Genomic DNA, 19,306 nt, shown 5'->3' with positions numbered 1-19,306 from the left:
CCTTAATATAGTCATAAGCTGGCATCATCTCAAAAAATGTTAAGATGGTTCAAGAATTCACGTGGAAATCTAAATTCATAAAACGCATTAAAGGAACTGTCTTGTGCCTCTTTTCCATAAAACCAAGCCACCTCTGAAACTTAATAAACAATAACTTTTTCATGAAAGAGGTTCTCATACCCATTCCAGCTTATCACCTATTTACACAAGCCAATTACAATGAGAAATAAAATAGCATAACATCACTGTGCACTGTTTAAGGAATTTTTATTAAAGCAAGAATTTTATAATCCAAATTACGTTTCCTTGCTCAGTTATCAATTCTGTTACTTGAAACAGAAGTGACATTCCAAGCTATTCCACAGTAAAGAATTACAAAATTAAAGAAAGGAATGCTTTAAATTTTTGTACTTTGCTGAAAATTCTTTTTCCCAGGGTCTATAAAACATTAATTTGTTTTTATATTTTACTATTTTTTTGTTGTTTTTAAATCAATAAGTAATCTAGGACTAGCATTATGTTTGCTAGACCTGGCATTTGCTCGGTACATAAGGTTCAAAGTTTCCTTTCCTTTTTTTATTTATTTTATATTTTGCAATGTTTTTTTTCCATAATATTTAAGTTTTTCGATGTTTAGATATTTTTCTTCGGTGAAGCATGAGTTTCTTTACGTGGTCCCTGATCAATCTGTAAATGTGGAAAAAAAAATTATAATCATCAAACTTGCTGAGATTAGAACTTAATGATTCCAACTACTAAAAAGAAAAGACCATTACATAACGTAATAGAGGTGCTAATTATTGCTCTAATGGCAATCATATTATAACATACAAATGTATCAAATTAACACATACACCTTAAATTTGTGCAATGTTATATATCAAATATTTCAATATAACCAAAACCAACAACAACAAAAAATTAGACTAATATTGGCACTTGTCAGTAGCAAATTAAAGCCCTTGGCCACAGCCTACAGCCTGTTTCTGTCAAGTTTCACTGGAACATGGCCACACCCATTTGTTTACATTATCATCTATGGCTGCTTTCACCCAACAATGGAGCAGAGTTAACTGCAACAGAGAGAGCATGGCCCACAAAGCCCAAAGTATTTCCTGTCTGGTCTTTCACAGAAAAGCCTTGTCGCTCCCTGGTCCTGGCTACCCAGCTATATTACCCCATTTCTTGGGAATAATGAGCTGCAACTGTCATTGCCACCACCCAGGAAAAGGCATACGCTTTGCAAGCCCCCCGAGAATAAGTACACATAGAGCCAAACCCTGTTACAGGCCATTTAATACAAACTACAAAATGTCTGAAAGTGCTCTGACTCAAAATATTCATTCAAGTCAATGCTAAGGTAACAGGGAAAATTTAATTCCTCTATATGTCTACTTTGAACAATTTGGATTAATGGTAAAATGAATTTTTGCTGTTTCAAAATATACTCAAACTATAATAAAAGATTAAGAAAACAGGCTTACAACAAAGCGAGAAGGCTCACTTTACACAGTTGGAACACCAGCGGCACTGTTAACTGCTTTCTGGGCGGCCTCTTTAGCTTGGTGGGCTTGTAGCACAGCTACAGCTTCATCAACCTGGAAAAGAGAACACACTGGCTCTGAAAAGCAATGACTAGAAGAATTTCAAATTGACAAAATAAAACTTCCAACAAAGGCAAACTCCTTTCCTCAGATGAAAGTGAAAAGAACTATTATCAAAAGAACATCCCAACTGTATCCATATCCTTTTGGGTTCCATTCCACCACTGTTCTAGAAGAATTATGAACCCTCTTGTACTTCTCTCTCCCCACCAAAAGTCCCCCAAAGTTGAGAAAAATCGGCAAATATCTCTTTTTTCCCTAAAGCAGGAGCACAGTTAAGAGCACGGACGCTGGAGTTAAACTGACTGCACTTGAAACCAAGCTCTGCCATTTACTAGCTGTGTGAACACTGGGCAAGTTATTCGGCCTTTCTATGCTTCACTTTCCCCATCTATAAAGTAAGGATAATATCAGCACAGGCCGTTATTAGGGTTTACAAACAATCTTTATAAAGCTCTTAGAAACGTGCGTGGCTTGTATAAAAGCACTTATAAATGTTCTATAAAATTAAGTTCCTACAAAGCCCTGGAATCGTAATATAAGAGGCTGCTAGATAAATGATAAATTACTTTAGAACGGAGAGACTCTGGAGACTCAAGCATATGAAGAAGTTCTGAATTATCAATCTCCAACAACATGCCAGTGATTTTACCAGCAAGAGTAGGGTGCATGGCTTGAATTAGAGGAAAGAGCCGTTCACCTAGAACAAAAACATTCGAAAACTCCTTCAATCAAAAAAACTTTTAAAAGGCATCTACTGTATTAAAACTGGGGTTTAAGAACCCTACTTTTGTATATAGCAAATATACGCTAACCCATAATCCACCATTTCAGTATATCTTTCATAGGAAGACTGCAATAAAACAGATTAAGACCCACCTCGAGGCAATTAATTCTTGGTGGTATCAGTTTGCCAAAAAGTGAAATTAAGCTATGTTACTATTAAGTTGTTAAATCTGTGCTCAGGCAAGGTCAAAGTTGTTTTCTCATTCAGTTCAAATACCCTCTTCCAAAAATGTTGTGGGGTCCTATTATCCTATACATCAAAAGCAACACATTTTCTTAATAGCTTTCCAGGCTTTTGATTAGTTAAGCAGAAAAAACATGCCATCATAATCATTTATGGCAATTCAGATCAATCCCACTGGTCTGGCTGTCATTTTTAGGTGCAAAAGACATCTAAGTGTCTTCCTATTTTCCAGTCTCTCTGTAACTGACTAGGTGGGGCAAAGGCACTTACCCAACATTTGCTTTTGCTCTTGAGGAGGGGCAGATGCCAACATGGAAGCAGTCAAAGGCTCCTGACCTTGTACATGAACAGCAGGCTAGATATAAAATAGGAAAATTCCTAAGTTTAAAGTACAGAAGTAATGGCAAGTTCAAATACAGTCATCACTGGAAAATCATTGAAGTGATAAAGACTGCAACCTAAAGACAAACAGGGAAGCTGAGTGAATTAGAACTACAGCCTAAGGGAGCTATTAACATCTGCATGCTCAAGTACTACGACCACATGGGATATTTCATTTTCTTTTTTACCCGGACTATTCTTTGGACCCATATTTCTATTATGATTGACGATAGTTTTGGTCTCAGGGTCAAGAAAAAGGGTAAGCCAAATCTCACAAACTAAACTTTACTTCACTCTCTCTTCCTTATAACTAGGCCAAACAAAACTCTTAAACCACACAAGTTAATTCAAAATGGGGACTGTAAAATGCTTGTCTAATTTCTACAGTATAACGCAAAACAATTTTACCTATTATTAATGGGACATCAATTAACAAATGTTCTAGATAGCCTAAGCTCTCATATCCTATAGTTGTCTTCAACTTCTTGGATTGCCATCAAGGACTGTCACCTTTATTCGGAAATCGTTAAACCCATACCTGCTGCATGGTAACTTGCGGCTGCGCATTAAGATGTTGCTGAGGATTGCGAACTCCCGCAGCATACTTATACTGGGGAACGGTGCGGACAGCAGGAGTAGCTGCAGCAGCAGCAGCTGCAGGACGTGGACCCATTGTCTGTGTTGATGTGTTAGCTAGAAAAAAACCCAACGAACATATTTTTGTACTTTTACTTTGCTATTTCAAATTGGAGATCAATTTTTACAGGAAGGGTTAAGACTCACCAACACGCTGTGTCGACATGACTCGTGGAACCTGTGAAGAAGCTGGTCTCATAGTACTAAATGGTGGCCTAGGAGCGGCTGGGCGGATAGCACCGGGCATATTTTGGAATGCTACATTTAAAGATAAGAACACACATTAACTGGGAAAAACTCACTCAAAGTGTTCATGCTGCTTTAGAACTAAGGGTGCACAAAGGCTAAAAGTGACCAATTTTAAATACCATTTTTTAAAGCTTAGTCTCACACCTGCCATTTCCCCAGACTTATCAGATTATGAGTAAATAAAAACATTTATTCTAACAAGGACAAGTACTTATTAATATCTGGACATGACCTATGAACCTGGTTCCAAATGCTCCTGCAATATAGCACTGTTCCACAGGGCAAGGCTGAAAATGCCAGGACCCCGATCCTCAGACATGGAACAAGAGCTTTTAAAACTACTGCCTAACCAAGATGAAATTAATAGTTAGATCCATTCCCAAACTGTCAAAAAGGAAAATCAAACAAGCACACAAATTACTGTCTCAAGACAAGAACAGTGAAGCATTTTACGATTCTTTTTTTTAGTAAGTGCCAGCATCCCAAAAACAAATACCCATAACCATAAATTATGAAATGCAACAGTCAACACACAGATGACATATAACAGCTAATTTGCCTCACATGTATTTTTAGTCCAAATAATTTGCAACCTTAATTAAAAGAAAAACAAAAGGCTTACGATGAGGTCTGGCACCCTGAGCAGTCCAGCGAGGACTTGGTCTTAGTTGAGCAATTTGGCTAGGAGGATAGTATGCAGCACGGTTCTGAGTCTGGAGAAAGTAAACAAATGTATCAGCTAAAGAAAAAGCAAATAATCAACTAGTTACACACTCTCAAAACATTTAGCAAACCACACACTCTAATCATGTTTTCCAATGCAATCATAATTCACAGGTCTCAATGTTTTCATCTTAAGGCTTTATTATGTTTTTTTTGGGCACAAAACACTAAAAATGACCAACTGTGAAAACTTGCATGAGATTTTTGTTCTCTTCTAAAACCTACCTGTGGGATAGCTGCCATGAAGTAACCTGAAGGAGGTGCTGGCTGGTAGGGGTTGATTACGGGGTTGGGCACAGCTCTTACGCTAGCCATTCTCTGCATATACTGGTTAGTGAGGTGAGCCTGGCGCTCTTCTTTGCGCTGAGCTAAAGCTACATACAATGGCTTGGTGGCCACAATTCTACCGTTCATTTCTGTAACTGCTTTAGTGGCTTCTTCGGGGGAGGAGAAACATACAAAACCAAACCCTTTGCTGCGACCACCCTCCATCATAACCTATTAAAAGAAAAAGAAAAAATTAAACAAGGTTAATGGAATGGTAGAATGAGGCACAAAAAAGGAGAACATTACTATTTAGTCAATTATAGCCATTGACTTAAATAACTAAACCCTGTTAATGCTTTCATCCTTTTTTTCACAATTTTCCTTAATACCCAAATATTAAGGGCAAGCTACACACATGCAATAAATATCCTAGCCAAGCAAAGAGGAAGTAAAAGGGTGGAGGTACAACAGCACCTTAGATAAGATTTTAGATATTCAATTAGATATTAGACTTTCAACAGTGAAGTTTAAATACCTAAACATATTCAAGGCCTACTAAATTTGACTCTTTAGCCACTGAAAACATCCACAATTACAATTTGACTATTTTAGCAAGTCAAGCTGACAAGATGCTTTAATACTGTTTGGGAGGGCGGGAAGCAGTTGAATCTTATCCATATTTTAAAATAAAAATTTCACATTCAAGACCAGAATGGCCATAAATGAGGGGGTATAAACAATATTCAAAAGGAAGCTGCCAGTGACTGCAAAGATCTTTTAGACGAGCAACGAAGAGATGCAAAGACCTCCTCACTAGCCCTGCAATACCCACAAGCATGCTAAATACACAGCTACATTCAACAGTATGCTGGTGGCCCTGGAACAAACAAAACAGAGGCCAACGATTTCACTTTTATGTGGAATCCAAAAAAACAACCCCCAAACAAATAAAACAAAAAAACCTGAGCTATGGATACAGGGAACAGATTGGTGGTTGCCAGAGGCAGAAGGGGTTAGGGTGGGGGAAATGGGTTAAGGGGGTTAAAAAGTATAAACTCCAAAGCTACAAAATAAATAAATAAGTCATGAGAATGTAACATACAGCACAGTTAATAACACTGTATTGTATATCTGAAAATTACTAAGAGAGTAGATCTTAAGTTTTCATCACAAGAAAAAAAATTTTTGTGATGGATGTTAACTAGACTTATTGTAGTGATCCTTTTGCAATAGTCATATGTCGCTTAACAATGGGGATATGTTCTGAGAAATGCGTCAGGCATTTTCGTCATTGTGTGAACATCACAGAGTGTACTTACACAAACCTAGATGGTGTGGCCTACTACACACCTAGGCTATATAGTACTAATCTTATGGGACCACCATTGTATGTGTGGTCCACTGTTGACTGAAATGTCGTTATGAGGTGCATGATTGTATATACAAATATTGAATCATTATGTTGTACACCTGAAACTAATATAATGTTATGTCAATTATATCTAAACAAATAATTTAAAAAAAGAGAGTCTAGTAACATAAACGTGAAATTACAGGAATTTAGTATGTTAAAGTTAATATTTTAACATAGTGGGGAAAAGGTGGACTTTGGACTACTCAGTACATGGTACATTGGGACAACTGAAAAGAATTAAATTAAATCTTATTCACATCACATTGAAAAATCAACGGCCAGATAGATTCTGAACATAAAATCCAAAAATACAGTGAAAATCCAAGACGACACAAGGCCGCAAAGACCTAGGTGAAAGACTGGGAGAAATATTTGCAATATAAACCAAAGGGCTGACATAAAACTCTTCCTAAATCAATAAGAAGACACCAGTGCAAGATAAAAATATGCAAAGAATAGGAAAACTCCGAAACACATGAAAAGCATGTCATCATTTGAAAAGATGTACACTACTTTTTATAAAACTGACAAGTAGGAATTTGTTTAGCCTTTTTGGACAATTCAGTTGTATCAATTTTAAATACCCATAACCACTGACCAGCAATTTCAATTCTAGAACTTTAGAAATACTGGCATGTGTGCAGAGATATACGTGTATAAGAATGTTTATTAGCGTAGTGGGTCTAACAGGGGAAACATGCAAAGCAACCCAAATGTTCATCAATACAGGTACAGTAAAATTAAGTTACGGTACATCTATACCATGGATACTCAGCCCTTAGCAAAAAAATGAGAAAATGCTTGAAATAAATATGTATCTAGACCTACGGTTAAGAAGGCAAACTGCAGAATATGTATGGTATGATCTTGTTTTCTAAAAACTGTTTATACATATACAAAAAATGTTTGGACAAGCAAAGAAAATTATCTGAGAAGGCCACTCAAACTCCTTTTGGAGACTGAAAATGGGGAATGGTGTGGGTGTGTGTGTGACCTTTCACTTTTCACCCTTCTGCCTTGATGAATTTGTTGTTTCGGCAAGCACTGTTAAATTAACGTAATGACCTCCTCCTCCAGAATAAATTCTTGCCAAACATCTCACCTCCTCGCCAACAGTGATACTATGATCCACAAAGGACAAAGTAGTTTAAATACTCTTTCCTTTGTAAAACATGCATGCTTCACACATTCCAAAAAAACCTGATGTACAATATTCAATGTAAACAACTTTCAGGGAACATAGTAAGGAGACAGACACTCAGGAATAAATCCTATCATACTACAGATACTCTCAAAAAAGCACAGGCTGAAACACAGGGCAATCCCATCACGTGCATTGTTATTTGTATTCATCTACTCTGCCCCTAACATTTCCTCACTATCATAGACGCCTCCTCGCTCAACGGGGTGGGCAGGAAAAGCTGAGTAGAAAGATCACTCACGAGGTCAGTCCAGAGTACCGAGTTTTAATTTCTCCTGTATTCTTTTGAGAATCTGACTGAAGTTTTAGACACTCCTCCCACCCCCCAAAATACACACACACAAAACTTTAAATACAGAGGGAGCCTTGGACCATGGACACCAGAAAAAATACCTAGAGCAAAGGTTCTTCAATCAAAATTTCAGAATTGAGATTAGAGTCCTACTGGTGTATTTCTTAATTTCTGACTTCAAGTAAAAGGAAATATGATCTCTATCTTTACTGCCAGAGAGCTTGAAGTTTGACTCCCCAGAATGAACTGTGTAAGTGAATCTAGATTAGCCCAATAGTAACAACTTTAGTTCCCCAATAAATTGTCTTTTTTAATCAGCAAAATAACTAGTTTAACAGAGCACAGAACAGTGCATATCAAGTGAGGATCAATCACTAACTGTGGTCATCAAATGTAGCACTCCTCAGGAAAGAATTCTGAACTTGCCATCTGCAAAAATAATCCATCAGGCTGCAACATCCACTTCAAATTTGAATGTAAGTTTTTGAAGTAACAAAGCAAAAACTCGATTTCTAAATAACAGAAGATTGATTTTTAGGGGGAAGAAAAAACAACTTGGACTATTTGTCTACAAATAAGAAAAACACTCTAGTAGGTATATTAATGTGAAATTTATATAAACATATCTATGGGCAAGAATTTTTTTCCCCAAATCTTAGGGAAAAAAAAATGCATCATATGCTTTACCTTTGCACTAGTGATTGTACCAAATGGAGAAAACTCTTTCCGGAGACGTTCATCATCAATACCATCATCCAGATTTTTCACATAAAGGTTAACACCCTAAAAAAAGGAAAAGAAAACTGTAGGAAAAGGAGTAAGAAAACCACAGTGGGACTTAAGCACACTTCCTATTATGTTATCCCATGTGTCTTCTCCTTTCCCCCTCTCAAACCCTCCCGTTACCTGACAGTAACTGATAACATCATAAAATAGGTTTCCTCAACGCTGTCTTATTTTGCTTGTTCAATTAAAAATGAACCTGGTATCTGGTGATCCTATCTTGCTTCATCTGTTCAAATTTGCGCTTAAGTTCCGTCTGCCGTTCCACTTTTTTCTGAGCTCGACCAACATAAATTTGTTTTCCATTGAGCTCCTTTCCATTCATCTCATCCACAGCCTTATAGAAATCAAAAAAATTTTAATTACCAACTTGCAAATATAGAAGTTTACTTCTTTAACAATAAGGAAAATTTGTTACATTATGAAAGCCAAAGATGGACCCATCACAAAAACTAAGCTTTGAGGTTTTGGGAAAATATAGGTTCCCAATTTATACTCTCAAATATATAAAATACAGATAATTCAAAATAATAGATGTAAAGATGAACACGTAAAATAGCCATTAGTATGCGTGTAAATATGAATGCAAGAATAACCCAACTTTATACCCCTCCCCTTCCTACTATAAAATACAGAAAATCCACATTGCCTTTTATTAGTATATTTAAGTCTTACTTTCTGTGCATCTTCATGCCTTTCGAAGCTTACAAATCCAAAACCTTTGGATTTCCCACTTTCATCAGTCATTACTTTCACACTTAAGGCAGGTCCTAAAAAAAATTTTTTTAATGATTCAAAGATATGCCATACAACATTTAGTTTATACATTTCAAATTTCAACACATAAAGAACAAAGCCATGAAAAAAATTAAAATGGAGATTAAAAAAAATTCCCAAGCCTCCAGAAATTTATTCCTCCTCTAACCACCCCCACCTCCCTGGAGGCAACTAAATATCCTCTTCAAAGACCTTTTATTTCTACTAAGAAGCTAAGTAAATATTCTACTCCTTGAAACATTCCTCCTTCCATTTAAGGAGTCGTTTTAGACGACTGAAAAGGATGAAGTTTTATTCTTAGCATTAGTACAAAGCAGATTTGCATTTTTTTAGCCAACAATTTTATTTTCTTGACACCAGAATTAAGAAAAAAGAATTTCTTAAGCCTTGGTCGTCCACTTGATTTTCGACAGGAAGTGGAAGAAATATAGAGTTTGACCTTTGGGAAGACAGTAGAATCACCTAGAGGAGGTGGCATGTCTGAAGACACAAGTCACCCCCACCCTCTCAAGTGAAAAAGACACTTAACTGAGGTGGGTGTATCTCAGATAGCTGGGACAAGAAAAGGTTAAAAATCACATTTGATTACAGAGAATTTGGAATACGTATGGGCACAGATAGATTGTTTCTTTTGAAGCGCCCCTGTCCTAAGACTGTACACTTCCAATCTCCGCTATGCAAAGCAGCCAAGAAAATATCTGACAAATTTACTTATCGGTGGTCAACTCACATAGCATTATTCATTTGGGGCAAGTGGTTAACAATATACAACTTTAGAAATAGCTTCTAATTAACAAAAAAGCCAGACAGACAAAACAGAGAAAAGCCAGTCACTAAAGAGAATTTGGAGTAAGATGTGAGACATATCACATCTTTTCCTCATCTTACACAACTGATCTTCGCACAATGACGAATTTTTTGCTCAAAGGAGTAGAAGGTTCAATGTGGCATGCTAGCCTGGCAATAGAAAAGTATTAGATTTCCTAATTCTTTACCATTTGAAATGCTCAGGGAGAAAAAAAAGCCATCTATTTAAGTTCACCAAAAGGAAAGCAAAGGGTAAGGGGCAAGCAAAGTACCTGCAAAGTGTACAATTTAAAGTTCATCTTCTGATCAGTTACACAAGTATCCAAAGGGAGGCTGGTTACTTCATTAATTTGAAGTTTAATGAAGTTAATTTGAAATGCAAGAAAATAGCAGTTTAAGATCCCATGGATCCAGAAGGCCATCCCAAGGAAAGATCGATCACTGGAAAATCTGGATCTTTGGCCTTATCTTTGAAAAGGCATTGCTTTAAATTGCTCAAACATGATGCTACTGAGACTGGCCAAATATCCTACAGCTGACCAGCTTTCCTGTCCCATAATTAAAGACTGCACTCTGACCTAAGTTGGCTGTGTCACATGCATGCCGCTGATGAGATGGGATCTTTAAGTGCTAAAATCCAGCACAATTTCTTATCATAGCAAAACCTTTTAAAATCTGTTCCAACTATGCAGATAGAGTCACACCTTACTGTGCTAATACAATGCTATTAACCTTTTAACTGGCTAGAATTCTATTTATATGTTCCTTTGTAGTATAATAGACTATCAGTAGTTTAATCTAATAACTACAAATATTTTTAAGTACTACGTTAAGTCATTTCATTTACTTTTCCAGTGTCAAGTATTAGCCAAAACTAATGTTGAGCAATTACTCAAAACTTTATAAAAATATAATTCAGACACATTACCAAACTTGCCAAAGAGATCCTTAAGGCGCTCGTCATCCATGTCTTCTCCAAAATTCTTGATGTAAACATTGGTGAACTCTTTTGCCCTAGCTCCAAGTTCTGCTTCTCGCTCTTTACGAGACTTAAATCGTCCAACGAATCTAATAAAATAGGTAAGGACCATAAAATTAGGTTCTATTTTATGAAGTTCAGATTAAGCAAGCCTGACCATTGATTTTGTAATTGTTACTGATAATTTCAGAAACTAATGAAGAGCACACTACAAAACAGAAATAGAGCCTTAACTGAAGAAATGAAAGTATAAGATATAAGAACAAAACTCTTAACCACAAGCACAAAAAAGGAACATCTTTTCCTTTTTTTTTTGCTTGAGGAAGATTCACCCTGAGCCCACATCTGTGCCAATCTTCCTCTATTTCGTATTTCGTATGTGGGTCACCACCACAGAACAGCGGCCGACAAGTGGTGTAGGTCTGTGCCTGTGCCCAGGAACGGAACCTGGGCCACCAAAGTGGAGCGTGCTGAAATTCACCACTAGGCCACATGGCCGGCCCCAGGAACGTCTTTCTTAATACACACTTCTCTCCCTTCCCTCTAGCTAACCTAGGGTTAAAGAGATCATGCCTATCAGTACAAATGAGTGGGAATATATATGCACCATGCCAATGAAAAGTTGGAACAGATTTTATGTTTTTCCCTAACATAAAGGTAGTACAGAAAAGTTTTCATCGTTGCTGTTTCAAAGTGGTCCTTGCACTTTGTTTGCAATCTCCTAAAACAGGAAATTAAACTTTCAAATTCTGTACTCTAACACCCAACAGCCCGGCATAATATTCTCTTTCCCACATTATCAACATGATATATTCCAAAAATTTAGTTTTTCCCTAACATAAAGGTAGTACACGTGTCATTAAAGAATATCATAATATACATCAAAGTTAAAACACCATCTCCCATAATCCCACCCAAATCATGATTGACTTTTAGTATGTCTTTTTGTTTTCTATGTTTAGGAACATTAACGAAGATACCTGTGATTTTATTTCCTTAAACCCCCAGCTACCCATATGGTGGTGCTTTTCCACTCTATTAGTTTTATAAACGTTCTCAATGGACGCATAATATTCCACGGTAGACATCACAACTTTCTGCTTTTGTAAATAATGCTGGAACTCTATAAGACCTTGTTATTTGTTCTTAGGAGTTGCAAAAATCATGGTAGTTCAAAGGGTATATAAATGATCTTAAGTTTATACATACAGTCAAACTGTTTTCCAAAAGCATTATATCACCTTATACTCAAAACAGCAATAAATCAAGTCTTTATTTAGACCCCAACCAGTGGTGGGCCTTCTTTTTTTCCCTCCCTAAAGCACTGTTGACAAGCAAACTATAAGATACTTTCATCTGCAAATACTAATGATGCTGAATATTTCTCTCAATTTAAGATGTACTATTTCTGAAAATTAGCCTTTGAAAATATTGTTCATATTGAGGAGTTGCAGGTTTTCTTAGACTTATATGGATTCTTTACATATTACAAAGGCATTCCTTAATCATGCAATTGACATAGAAATCAAACAGGTAACACCATGTGCATGACTCCATATACAGACTGACCACATCACTTGATGCAGTGATTATGAAAAGCACACCTTAAGAGTGATGCAGTTGACGTCTAAGAATAACCAAACCCAATGTGCATGCTATCACTGCAATTTACACAAGCAACATGAACTCACAAATCATTTACAATATACAAATTACAGCAGAATTTGCCCAGATAACTAAGCAAAATCCACTGGCACTGAGGATAAAAAAATTTAAGATTTGTCATTTCTTTGGGCTCATATCTGTATTTTTACAACCCGAAGCAGAAATAGTCTTATAGAGGTTTTCTCAGTGTTATATTTTAAAAGTTTGCAACTTTTAAGAACAAGTTTATTTCAGGAAAAATGAATCATGAAAACTCCTGGTTTAATTCCACTTTATCTTTAAATGGGTGAAGGGAGTCATTAAGAAAAAAAAACACAAAAACCCTTAAACTCCATCAATAAATTGCAGCAGTATGGCCAAGGTACTGTGGGCACTGGGTTTGTATCCTAGCTCATCTGTCATACCGGCATGTAAATATAGGCAAATTAGCCTCAGCTTCCTCAAATGTAAAATGGGCTAATTACTGTCTCAGGAACTATGATTAAGTTTGTCTGGATTCCTAGTTTTCCAACTATGTACTTATTTTGAAAAAACTTTGTATTCCAGTATACCTATCTTCCATCTTTTTTTTTCTGGTTTGAATGTTAACCAATTATATTAATTCACTGTTCTTTGTATGTTACGTTAAACGTACAGAAAAGTCAATTATAAACTCTACCAAGACATGGTTTATTAATTTTGACTCTTGGCGTACCTCTTTAAGAGGACAAATATATTAACTTGTAAAATGAATGAACTGATTTGAACTATTAAAAACAGATTTGAAGTACGATTAATCAAGTATTTACACTTACACTTTGCGATCATTTAGAAGCATCCCGTTCATTTTTTCGATAGCTCTTTCAGCTGCTTCCTGTGTCTCAAAATGTACAAATCCATAGCCTTTGGAACCATTTTCATCACAAACCACCTAAGGAAAAATGTAGGGCAATTTTTCATTACTTGCTATTGATTTAGCATTTTTCCAGTGTTCAGAGATAACATGTCAGCCACCTAACCTGTGTAATTTATCCATTAACAGACAGCATGGTTGTTATTTTAAGGAATAAACTATAAGTAGCTAAAACACTATAAATGTTTACCTGTCAAACTTTTGCTTACCTTACATGAAAGGATGTTACCAAAAGCAGAAAATGTATCATACAGTGCTTTATTATCGATGGATTTGTCCAAATTTTTAATGAATATGTTGCCCACTCCACTTTTGCGAAGTGATGGATCACGCTGAGACCACATGATGCGTACTGGCTTGCCCTTTATAACGTCAAAATTCATGGTGTCCAAAGCACGCTCCGCTGCAGGAAGGTCATTTTCAGAGAGAATATTACTTCAGAACTTTTATAGCCCACTTAAAACTATACACATTATCACAGGGGGAGGGGCTGGGCAGACTGTTCCTCCACCTCTTTAAACTTTGAGATGGCTGGACCTTCCCATGCACTAGCCTAGATTTAAATTGTGTAATACCAAAAGAGAAGACAAATACCAGAAACCCCAAATTTCCCATGTTAACAGATGACATATTGCTAATAACTCATTTCTGAAACAATCTCTTCCTTTAATTGACATTAAATTCAAAAGCACCTTTTTGTTCCTAGTCAACACAAAACCAAGATTCCCTTTCACATACAATCTGCTTAATGTGCAATATAAAAGATATTAGGCAATTGTAGATTATCCACAGGCTGAGAGTAGTTTATGGATTTTCAGCATTTTAACTTGCTTATGACTTGCCAAAACTGGTCATTTCATTACTTATCACTGCCAATGTTATACAAAAATTAGTCCATTTTCTTAAAAACAAAGAAAAGTTCCTGAATTATTGAGAGGATTTCAGTGATTCATGGCACAACTTCCTATTGCCGTGTAAGAAAAACGAAAGGCTATATCCATTTAGATTAAGATTTGAATCAGGCCTTCAAAAACCAATGTGGAATTGGACATACTGAGCTGTATAATAAATACAGAATTTTTGAAGTACCAGGTCTACAATATTTATAATTCACTATTAATGCTTTTTGGACATAAGACCAACTTTATCTTAGATCACTGACTTAATAACTGATGATTTATTCAATTATTTCTAGATAGTGTTAGAAAATGTCAGAATCTACCTTATGATTTCAGGGCCTATGAAGGTCTGAATTATGCACACATGTACCATTAAGTAAACGCTGTAAAAAAATTGAGACTCTATATGGAAAAATATATCCTCAAGTAAAAAAGACCAGTCCCTAAAGAAGGGAAAAAAAACAACACAGTCCATTTGAGGTCATGAAACACCAGTTTTCACAAATTCCATGCCAACACAACACTCAAGCTATTGAGAGGACAAATTTTCTGGCAATTTGCTTTTATAAATGAAAGTCTCAGTTTCTAGAAGATAGTGACAATCAGCTGTCAGCTCTTTATCAATTGACCACCCTACTCAGCATCCCCCCAGCTTTTTAGCTGACTTTGCCTGAGTTTCTTTTGAATGAATCACCTCTTCCTGTTAAATTGGAAACTGGTCACTTTCAGAAACTATTCTACAAATCCATCCCTGTAGCAATAAATAGGGGGAAAAAAAAGAGAAACTAAACCATTGAAAAAACTATTTGGAAAGACAGTAACTTCCACATATAGAAACCAAATAAATGGAAGGTGGAAAAATGCTATCTCCTTGACACAGTTACAGTACTGGCCTGCTAGTACAGACTGATAATACAGCGTACCGTACCCATGGTAACCTGAAGTTCAACTTTTGAAATACCAAGAAATTAAAAAAATTGTTTTTTGGTAACTGAAATTGTTAAGCTTAAAAAGAATGACAGCCATTTTCAAAAGTTATCATTTTGTGGTCTCTAGAATTTGTTCAAATTTTCTGTCAACTCGTTAGATTGTGATTACCTGCCCCAAAAGTTATCTTCCTTAATCTTACTTTATCTTCCATTCAGTGATAAATCTTGCCCAGAGTTGGGAAGAACTGTTACCCAGTGACATTTGGATGTACTGCTTACAGAGCAAAAGGGCAGGAAACCTGCACTGCAGTTTTACAACTTCTGGCTCCGTGTCACTCAACAGTCTGCCTACCCAAAAATCTCAACATGAACTTTACCTAGTGAACAGCTGATCATTAAGTAACTTAAGTTCTACTGAACCAATGTAATGAAATAAAAGTTTGAATTCCACCCTCAAGGCCTTTTCTACAAAAATAAAAATGAATTCCTTATATTTTTTAATACTTGACATGTTTTCAAGCAGCCTGAGAAAAGGGAAAAAAGTGGGCCATAAACTCAAGTGAAGCTGACTTTCGGAAGTCTGATCCAGATATAAAGAAAAATTCTGACAACTCATCAGGCGACCTATGTCATGGGCGCCAAATTCTGTTTTTGTGAACGGTTTAACTTCAAAATAAAAATACAAGGTTAGCTGCATTTTTTCCCCATATATTTTAAGCTAACCCCGATCTCTGCTATTTTGTACGCAATCATTCCCCATGATTTATGGATATTCTGGACCACTTTAAAAATAAAGAAACCTGAAAGATTTGAATGCCACATTAAGTCTAAAGGTCCAGGTCCACACTACATTCACAAGTAACATTTTACAGCCCAAACTGGTGAATCCATTTTTAAGTAAAACCCCTCAAAACCATAGAAACTATTTCAGAAGGGAAAAGATAATATTCCGAACAAATTACCAGTACTAGGAAACTAATATGAAAAAATTTCAACGATCTAAATAAATTGCCTGAGAAAACGATAGCCTTCAAAGCGGTCATCTTCCACATCCCCTCCTCCCACCCTGCTGTTAATGTTGAGTGAGAAATGCCTGACTAGGGGAAAACCCCAAAAACGTGTCATAGGTAATTTACATATCTAGAGCCATCAATCTCTGACAAGTTATTAAGAATGGAATCCGAAACCTAAAGACCACCACATCACCACCTTAACTTTATTCTAAGGCCCTGTGGCTCCCCCAGGCGATTGGGCCAGTAGCAGGAACAGGCCTCGGGCCTGTGAGGTTACAGGGTTCAACACGTGGTATTTTTCGAGCACCGAATCGCACTTCCTCCCGGTCCTGGGGCGCCGGCGAGAGCCCGGGGTGGTGACTGCGCCTCCACCTATGACCAGGGACCGGGGCTCCGCGCTCGACGCACCGGCATCCCGTGGCTACTGGCGGGAGCGCCCTGGAAGAACCCAATCTCACCCACCCTCCCGGCGCGTCATCACACTAAAGTTTGAGCGCGGCTGAGGCCGAGAAAATGGTCGCAGAAGAGGAAGTGGCCGGGCATGGGAGGGGCGTGCGGCTGCCGGCTGCGTGGGTCCGCACGGGAGCGGGGTCCGGGCGCCCGATCCTCTCGCCGCCGCCCCGGGGGTGACATGCCCTCCCGCCCCCTCCCCTCGGGCCCCCCGGCCTAGCCCGCCCGCCGCCGCCGCCGCCGCCGCCTCATGGCCGGCCGCCCGCCCGCCCGCCGGGCCCGGCTCTCACCGTCCGCCGGCTGCTGGAAGTTCACATACGCGTAGCCCAAGGAACGGCGGGTAATCTTGTCCCTGCAAATGCGAATGGAGAGGATGGGCCCGGCCGGGCTGAACTTCTCGTACAGCATTGCCTCTGTCACCTCAGGGTGCAGGTCACCCACGTACAGCGAGGCCATGGGGTAGCTCGGGGCGCTGGGGTTCATTTCGGCACGGCTGCCCGCAGGGCCACAGGCCGCGACCTTTCCGTGGGAGGAGAGCGAGTGCTGGGGCCGGGGGCCGGAGCCGGGGGGAGGGGAGCGGGGGCAAGCGCAGAGGGACAAAAATCAACCGGAATCGAAAACTACTCAACGGCCGCAGAACGGCGTCGATCCGCTGCCGCTGACTGCTGGCTGCTGGCTGCCGGCTGCCGGCTGGGGAGCGAGGGTGGCGGTGTCGGGTTCGGGCAGCGGGAAGGCCTCGGTCTCTCGGTTCCTTCTTGGAGCTGCTGCGGGGCCGCGGGCGGGCGGGTCGGTCTCGGCTGCTTCACCGGGTTATTTTATAAAAGAGGAAGAAAAAAAAATAAAAGTCTCCGGCGGGGGAGACGCGGATTTTTTGTAAATTTTTTTTGGGTTTTTTAAAAGATTTTTTTAGATTTTTTTTGGATTTTTTTAATAATAAATGTGTGTTCCGAACCCGGAGCACACACTCCGCACTCTCAGCACTAACCGCCGGGGAGAAGGGGAAGCACCGCCTCCTGCACCCTCTACTTATACCCCCCGCCGCACTCGCCCCGCCCCCCGCGCGTCTGACGCCAGGGCCCTACGCGAGCGTCAGCGCCGGAGGAGGAGGAGAAAAGGAGGCGAGGAGGGAGGAGGGAAGAGAAAACAGGAGCAGGAAAGAGCAGAGAGGAAGAGAGAGGCGGCGGCGGCGGCTGCTGCGGGAGTGGGGTGGGGCTGGGGCGGAGGGCGGGGCTTCTGCGCACGCGCCGCGTAGGGCCCGTGGGGGGAAGGGCGGGGCGGCTCGCGCGCGGCTCCGGGAGGAGTCGGGTGGGACGGCCCCTCCTGCCACACACCCCGCCCCCACCTCCACCCCGGAGAAGCGTTAACCCGTCACCGCGGCGGTGGGCGGCGCGCGGGGCTTCCGGGTTCCTCGGCGCTGACCACCCCTCACGTGCGCTCCCGCTTTCCCGCCGCCGCGCGCTCTGCTCCGCTCGTCCCCGCCCCCGCGGGACGCGGGGCACGAGTGGGCCGGCGTGATCCCTTCCAGGTCTAGTTTCCGAAACGTGCATGAAAGCAGTCAGGGCTGGCTCCCGCTTTCTCCTACCCGGACTGCACTACGAGTCCCAGCAGGCAGCGCCGCCACGCGCGTCCGCCGCAGGAGCGGTGCCTGCTGGGAGCTGGAGTCCCCAACGGCCGCGGCGCTCGCTGACCCCAACTGGCCGCGGGTCCTGGCCGTCCGCTCGGGGACCCCCAACCGTCCTGGGCTGGACCCTGGTCGCCGCCCCGCGGTGCTTCAAAGAGGCGGGGGGTTCTTTGGGCTCCTTGTCCTCTGGTGTCCGAGCCCTACACTCTCCTCGGTCTTTCCACTGGGCGCTGTCGTTGGTCCAAGTAGCTTTAATTTGGGAAAGCTGTTTTGAGGTCTTTGCTTTACTTTTTAAAGTATCGTGATCACTGTTAAGGTGCTAGGTTGGAATCATCGATTCGTGCTATTTCTGCCAGAAATTTCTTTGAGGTAGAAAACAACTCGAGAAAAATGTTTTTCCTTAAAGCGTGAGTCTGTCACAGTCGTACATGGCACCACAGGCAAAATTAGGAATAGACTAAACGCAGTGTTACAAGTGTTTAGAACAATTTTGTGCTGTAATAGGAATGCTAAATTTAATGAATTGATAGCCATAAAAAATACTAGTTAATAGAAATGACGTTAAGTCAACATGCAAATTCCCACTTTAAAGTAGTGACGTGCGTTACAGTTTTTAAAGCACATGCATAAACATCCTATCATTTGTTCCCTACAGCAATCTTGTGTGGGAGGCGGAGCAAGTAGTAGTAATTTTATTTTACTGTTAAGAGGACAGTTTCAAGTTAAATGATTGCCCAATTTATTCTTTAATTCA

At 39.7% G+C, this 19,306-nt stretch overlaps 1 protein-coding gene across 3 annotated transcripts; it reads right to left on the bottom strand.

Annotated features, from left to right (window-relative positions):
- Positions 1–250: 250 nt before the first annotated feature.
- Positions 251–17,930, bottom strand: PABPC1 (poly(A) binding protein cytoplasmic 1). Of its 3 annotated transcripts, none has more exons than XM_004431213.3 (15): positions 17,222–17,930; positions 13,850–14,043; positions 13,543–13,658; positions 11,033–11,172; positions 9,196–9,290; positions 8,720–8,857; positions 8,425–8,520; positions 4,789–5,061; positions 4,463–4,553; positions 3,739–3,849; positions 3,494–3,648; positions 2,845–2,929; positions 2,174–2,304; positions 1,505–1,598; positions 251–687 (listed from the first exon to the last, which is right to left on the bottom strand). In XM_004431213.3, exons 1-14 carry the CDS (start codon positions 17,412–17,414, stop codon positions 1,506–1,508), a joined length of 1,911 nt encoding a protein of 636 aa, XP_004431270.2. In that variant the 5' UTR covers positions 17,415–17,930; the 3' UTR covers positions 251–687; position 1,505. The 3 variants fall into 3 exon arrangements, with proteins under 3 accessions (XP_004431270.2, XP_087303703.1, XP_087303704.1); XM_087447577.1 differs by having other exon boundaries at positions 1,485–1,598; positions 17,222–17,929; XM_087447578.1 differs by having other exon boundaries at positions 1,485–1,598; positions 11,042–11,172; positions 17,222–17,929.
- Between the last annotated feature and the right edge of the window lie 1,376 nt (positions 17,931–19,306).

Source organism: Ceratotherium simum, chromosome 23 (genome assembly GCF_057802395.1).
Source record: "Ceratotherium simum simum isolate JZ-2026a chromosome 23, ASM5780239v1, whole genome shotgun sequence".
Taxonomy (NCBI): domain Eukaryota; kingdom Metazoa; phylum Chordata; class Mammalia; order Perissodactyla; family Rhinocerotidae; genus Ceratotherium; species Ceratotherium simum.
The sequence above is the reverse complement of the archived record's forward strand: the minus strand, read 5'-3'. Positions and strand labels throughout refer to the sequence as shown.

Bases quoted from the DNA above. Each gene is read 5' to 3' on its own strand.
- PABPC1 (XM_004431213.3), bottom strand. From the start codon at position 17,414: ATGAACCCCAGCGCCCCGAGCTACCCCATGGCCTCGCTGTACGTGGGT. The intron at 11,173-13,542 runs GTAAGTGTAAAT...CTATTTTATTAG, and splicing joins CTTCTAAATGATCGCAAAGT to ATTCGTTGGACGATTTAAGT. The intron at 2,930-3,493 runs GTATGGGTTTAA...TTTTATATCTAG, and splicing joins CGCAAGTTACCATGCAGCAG to CCTGCTGTTCATGTACAAGG.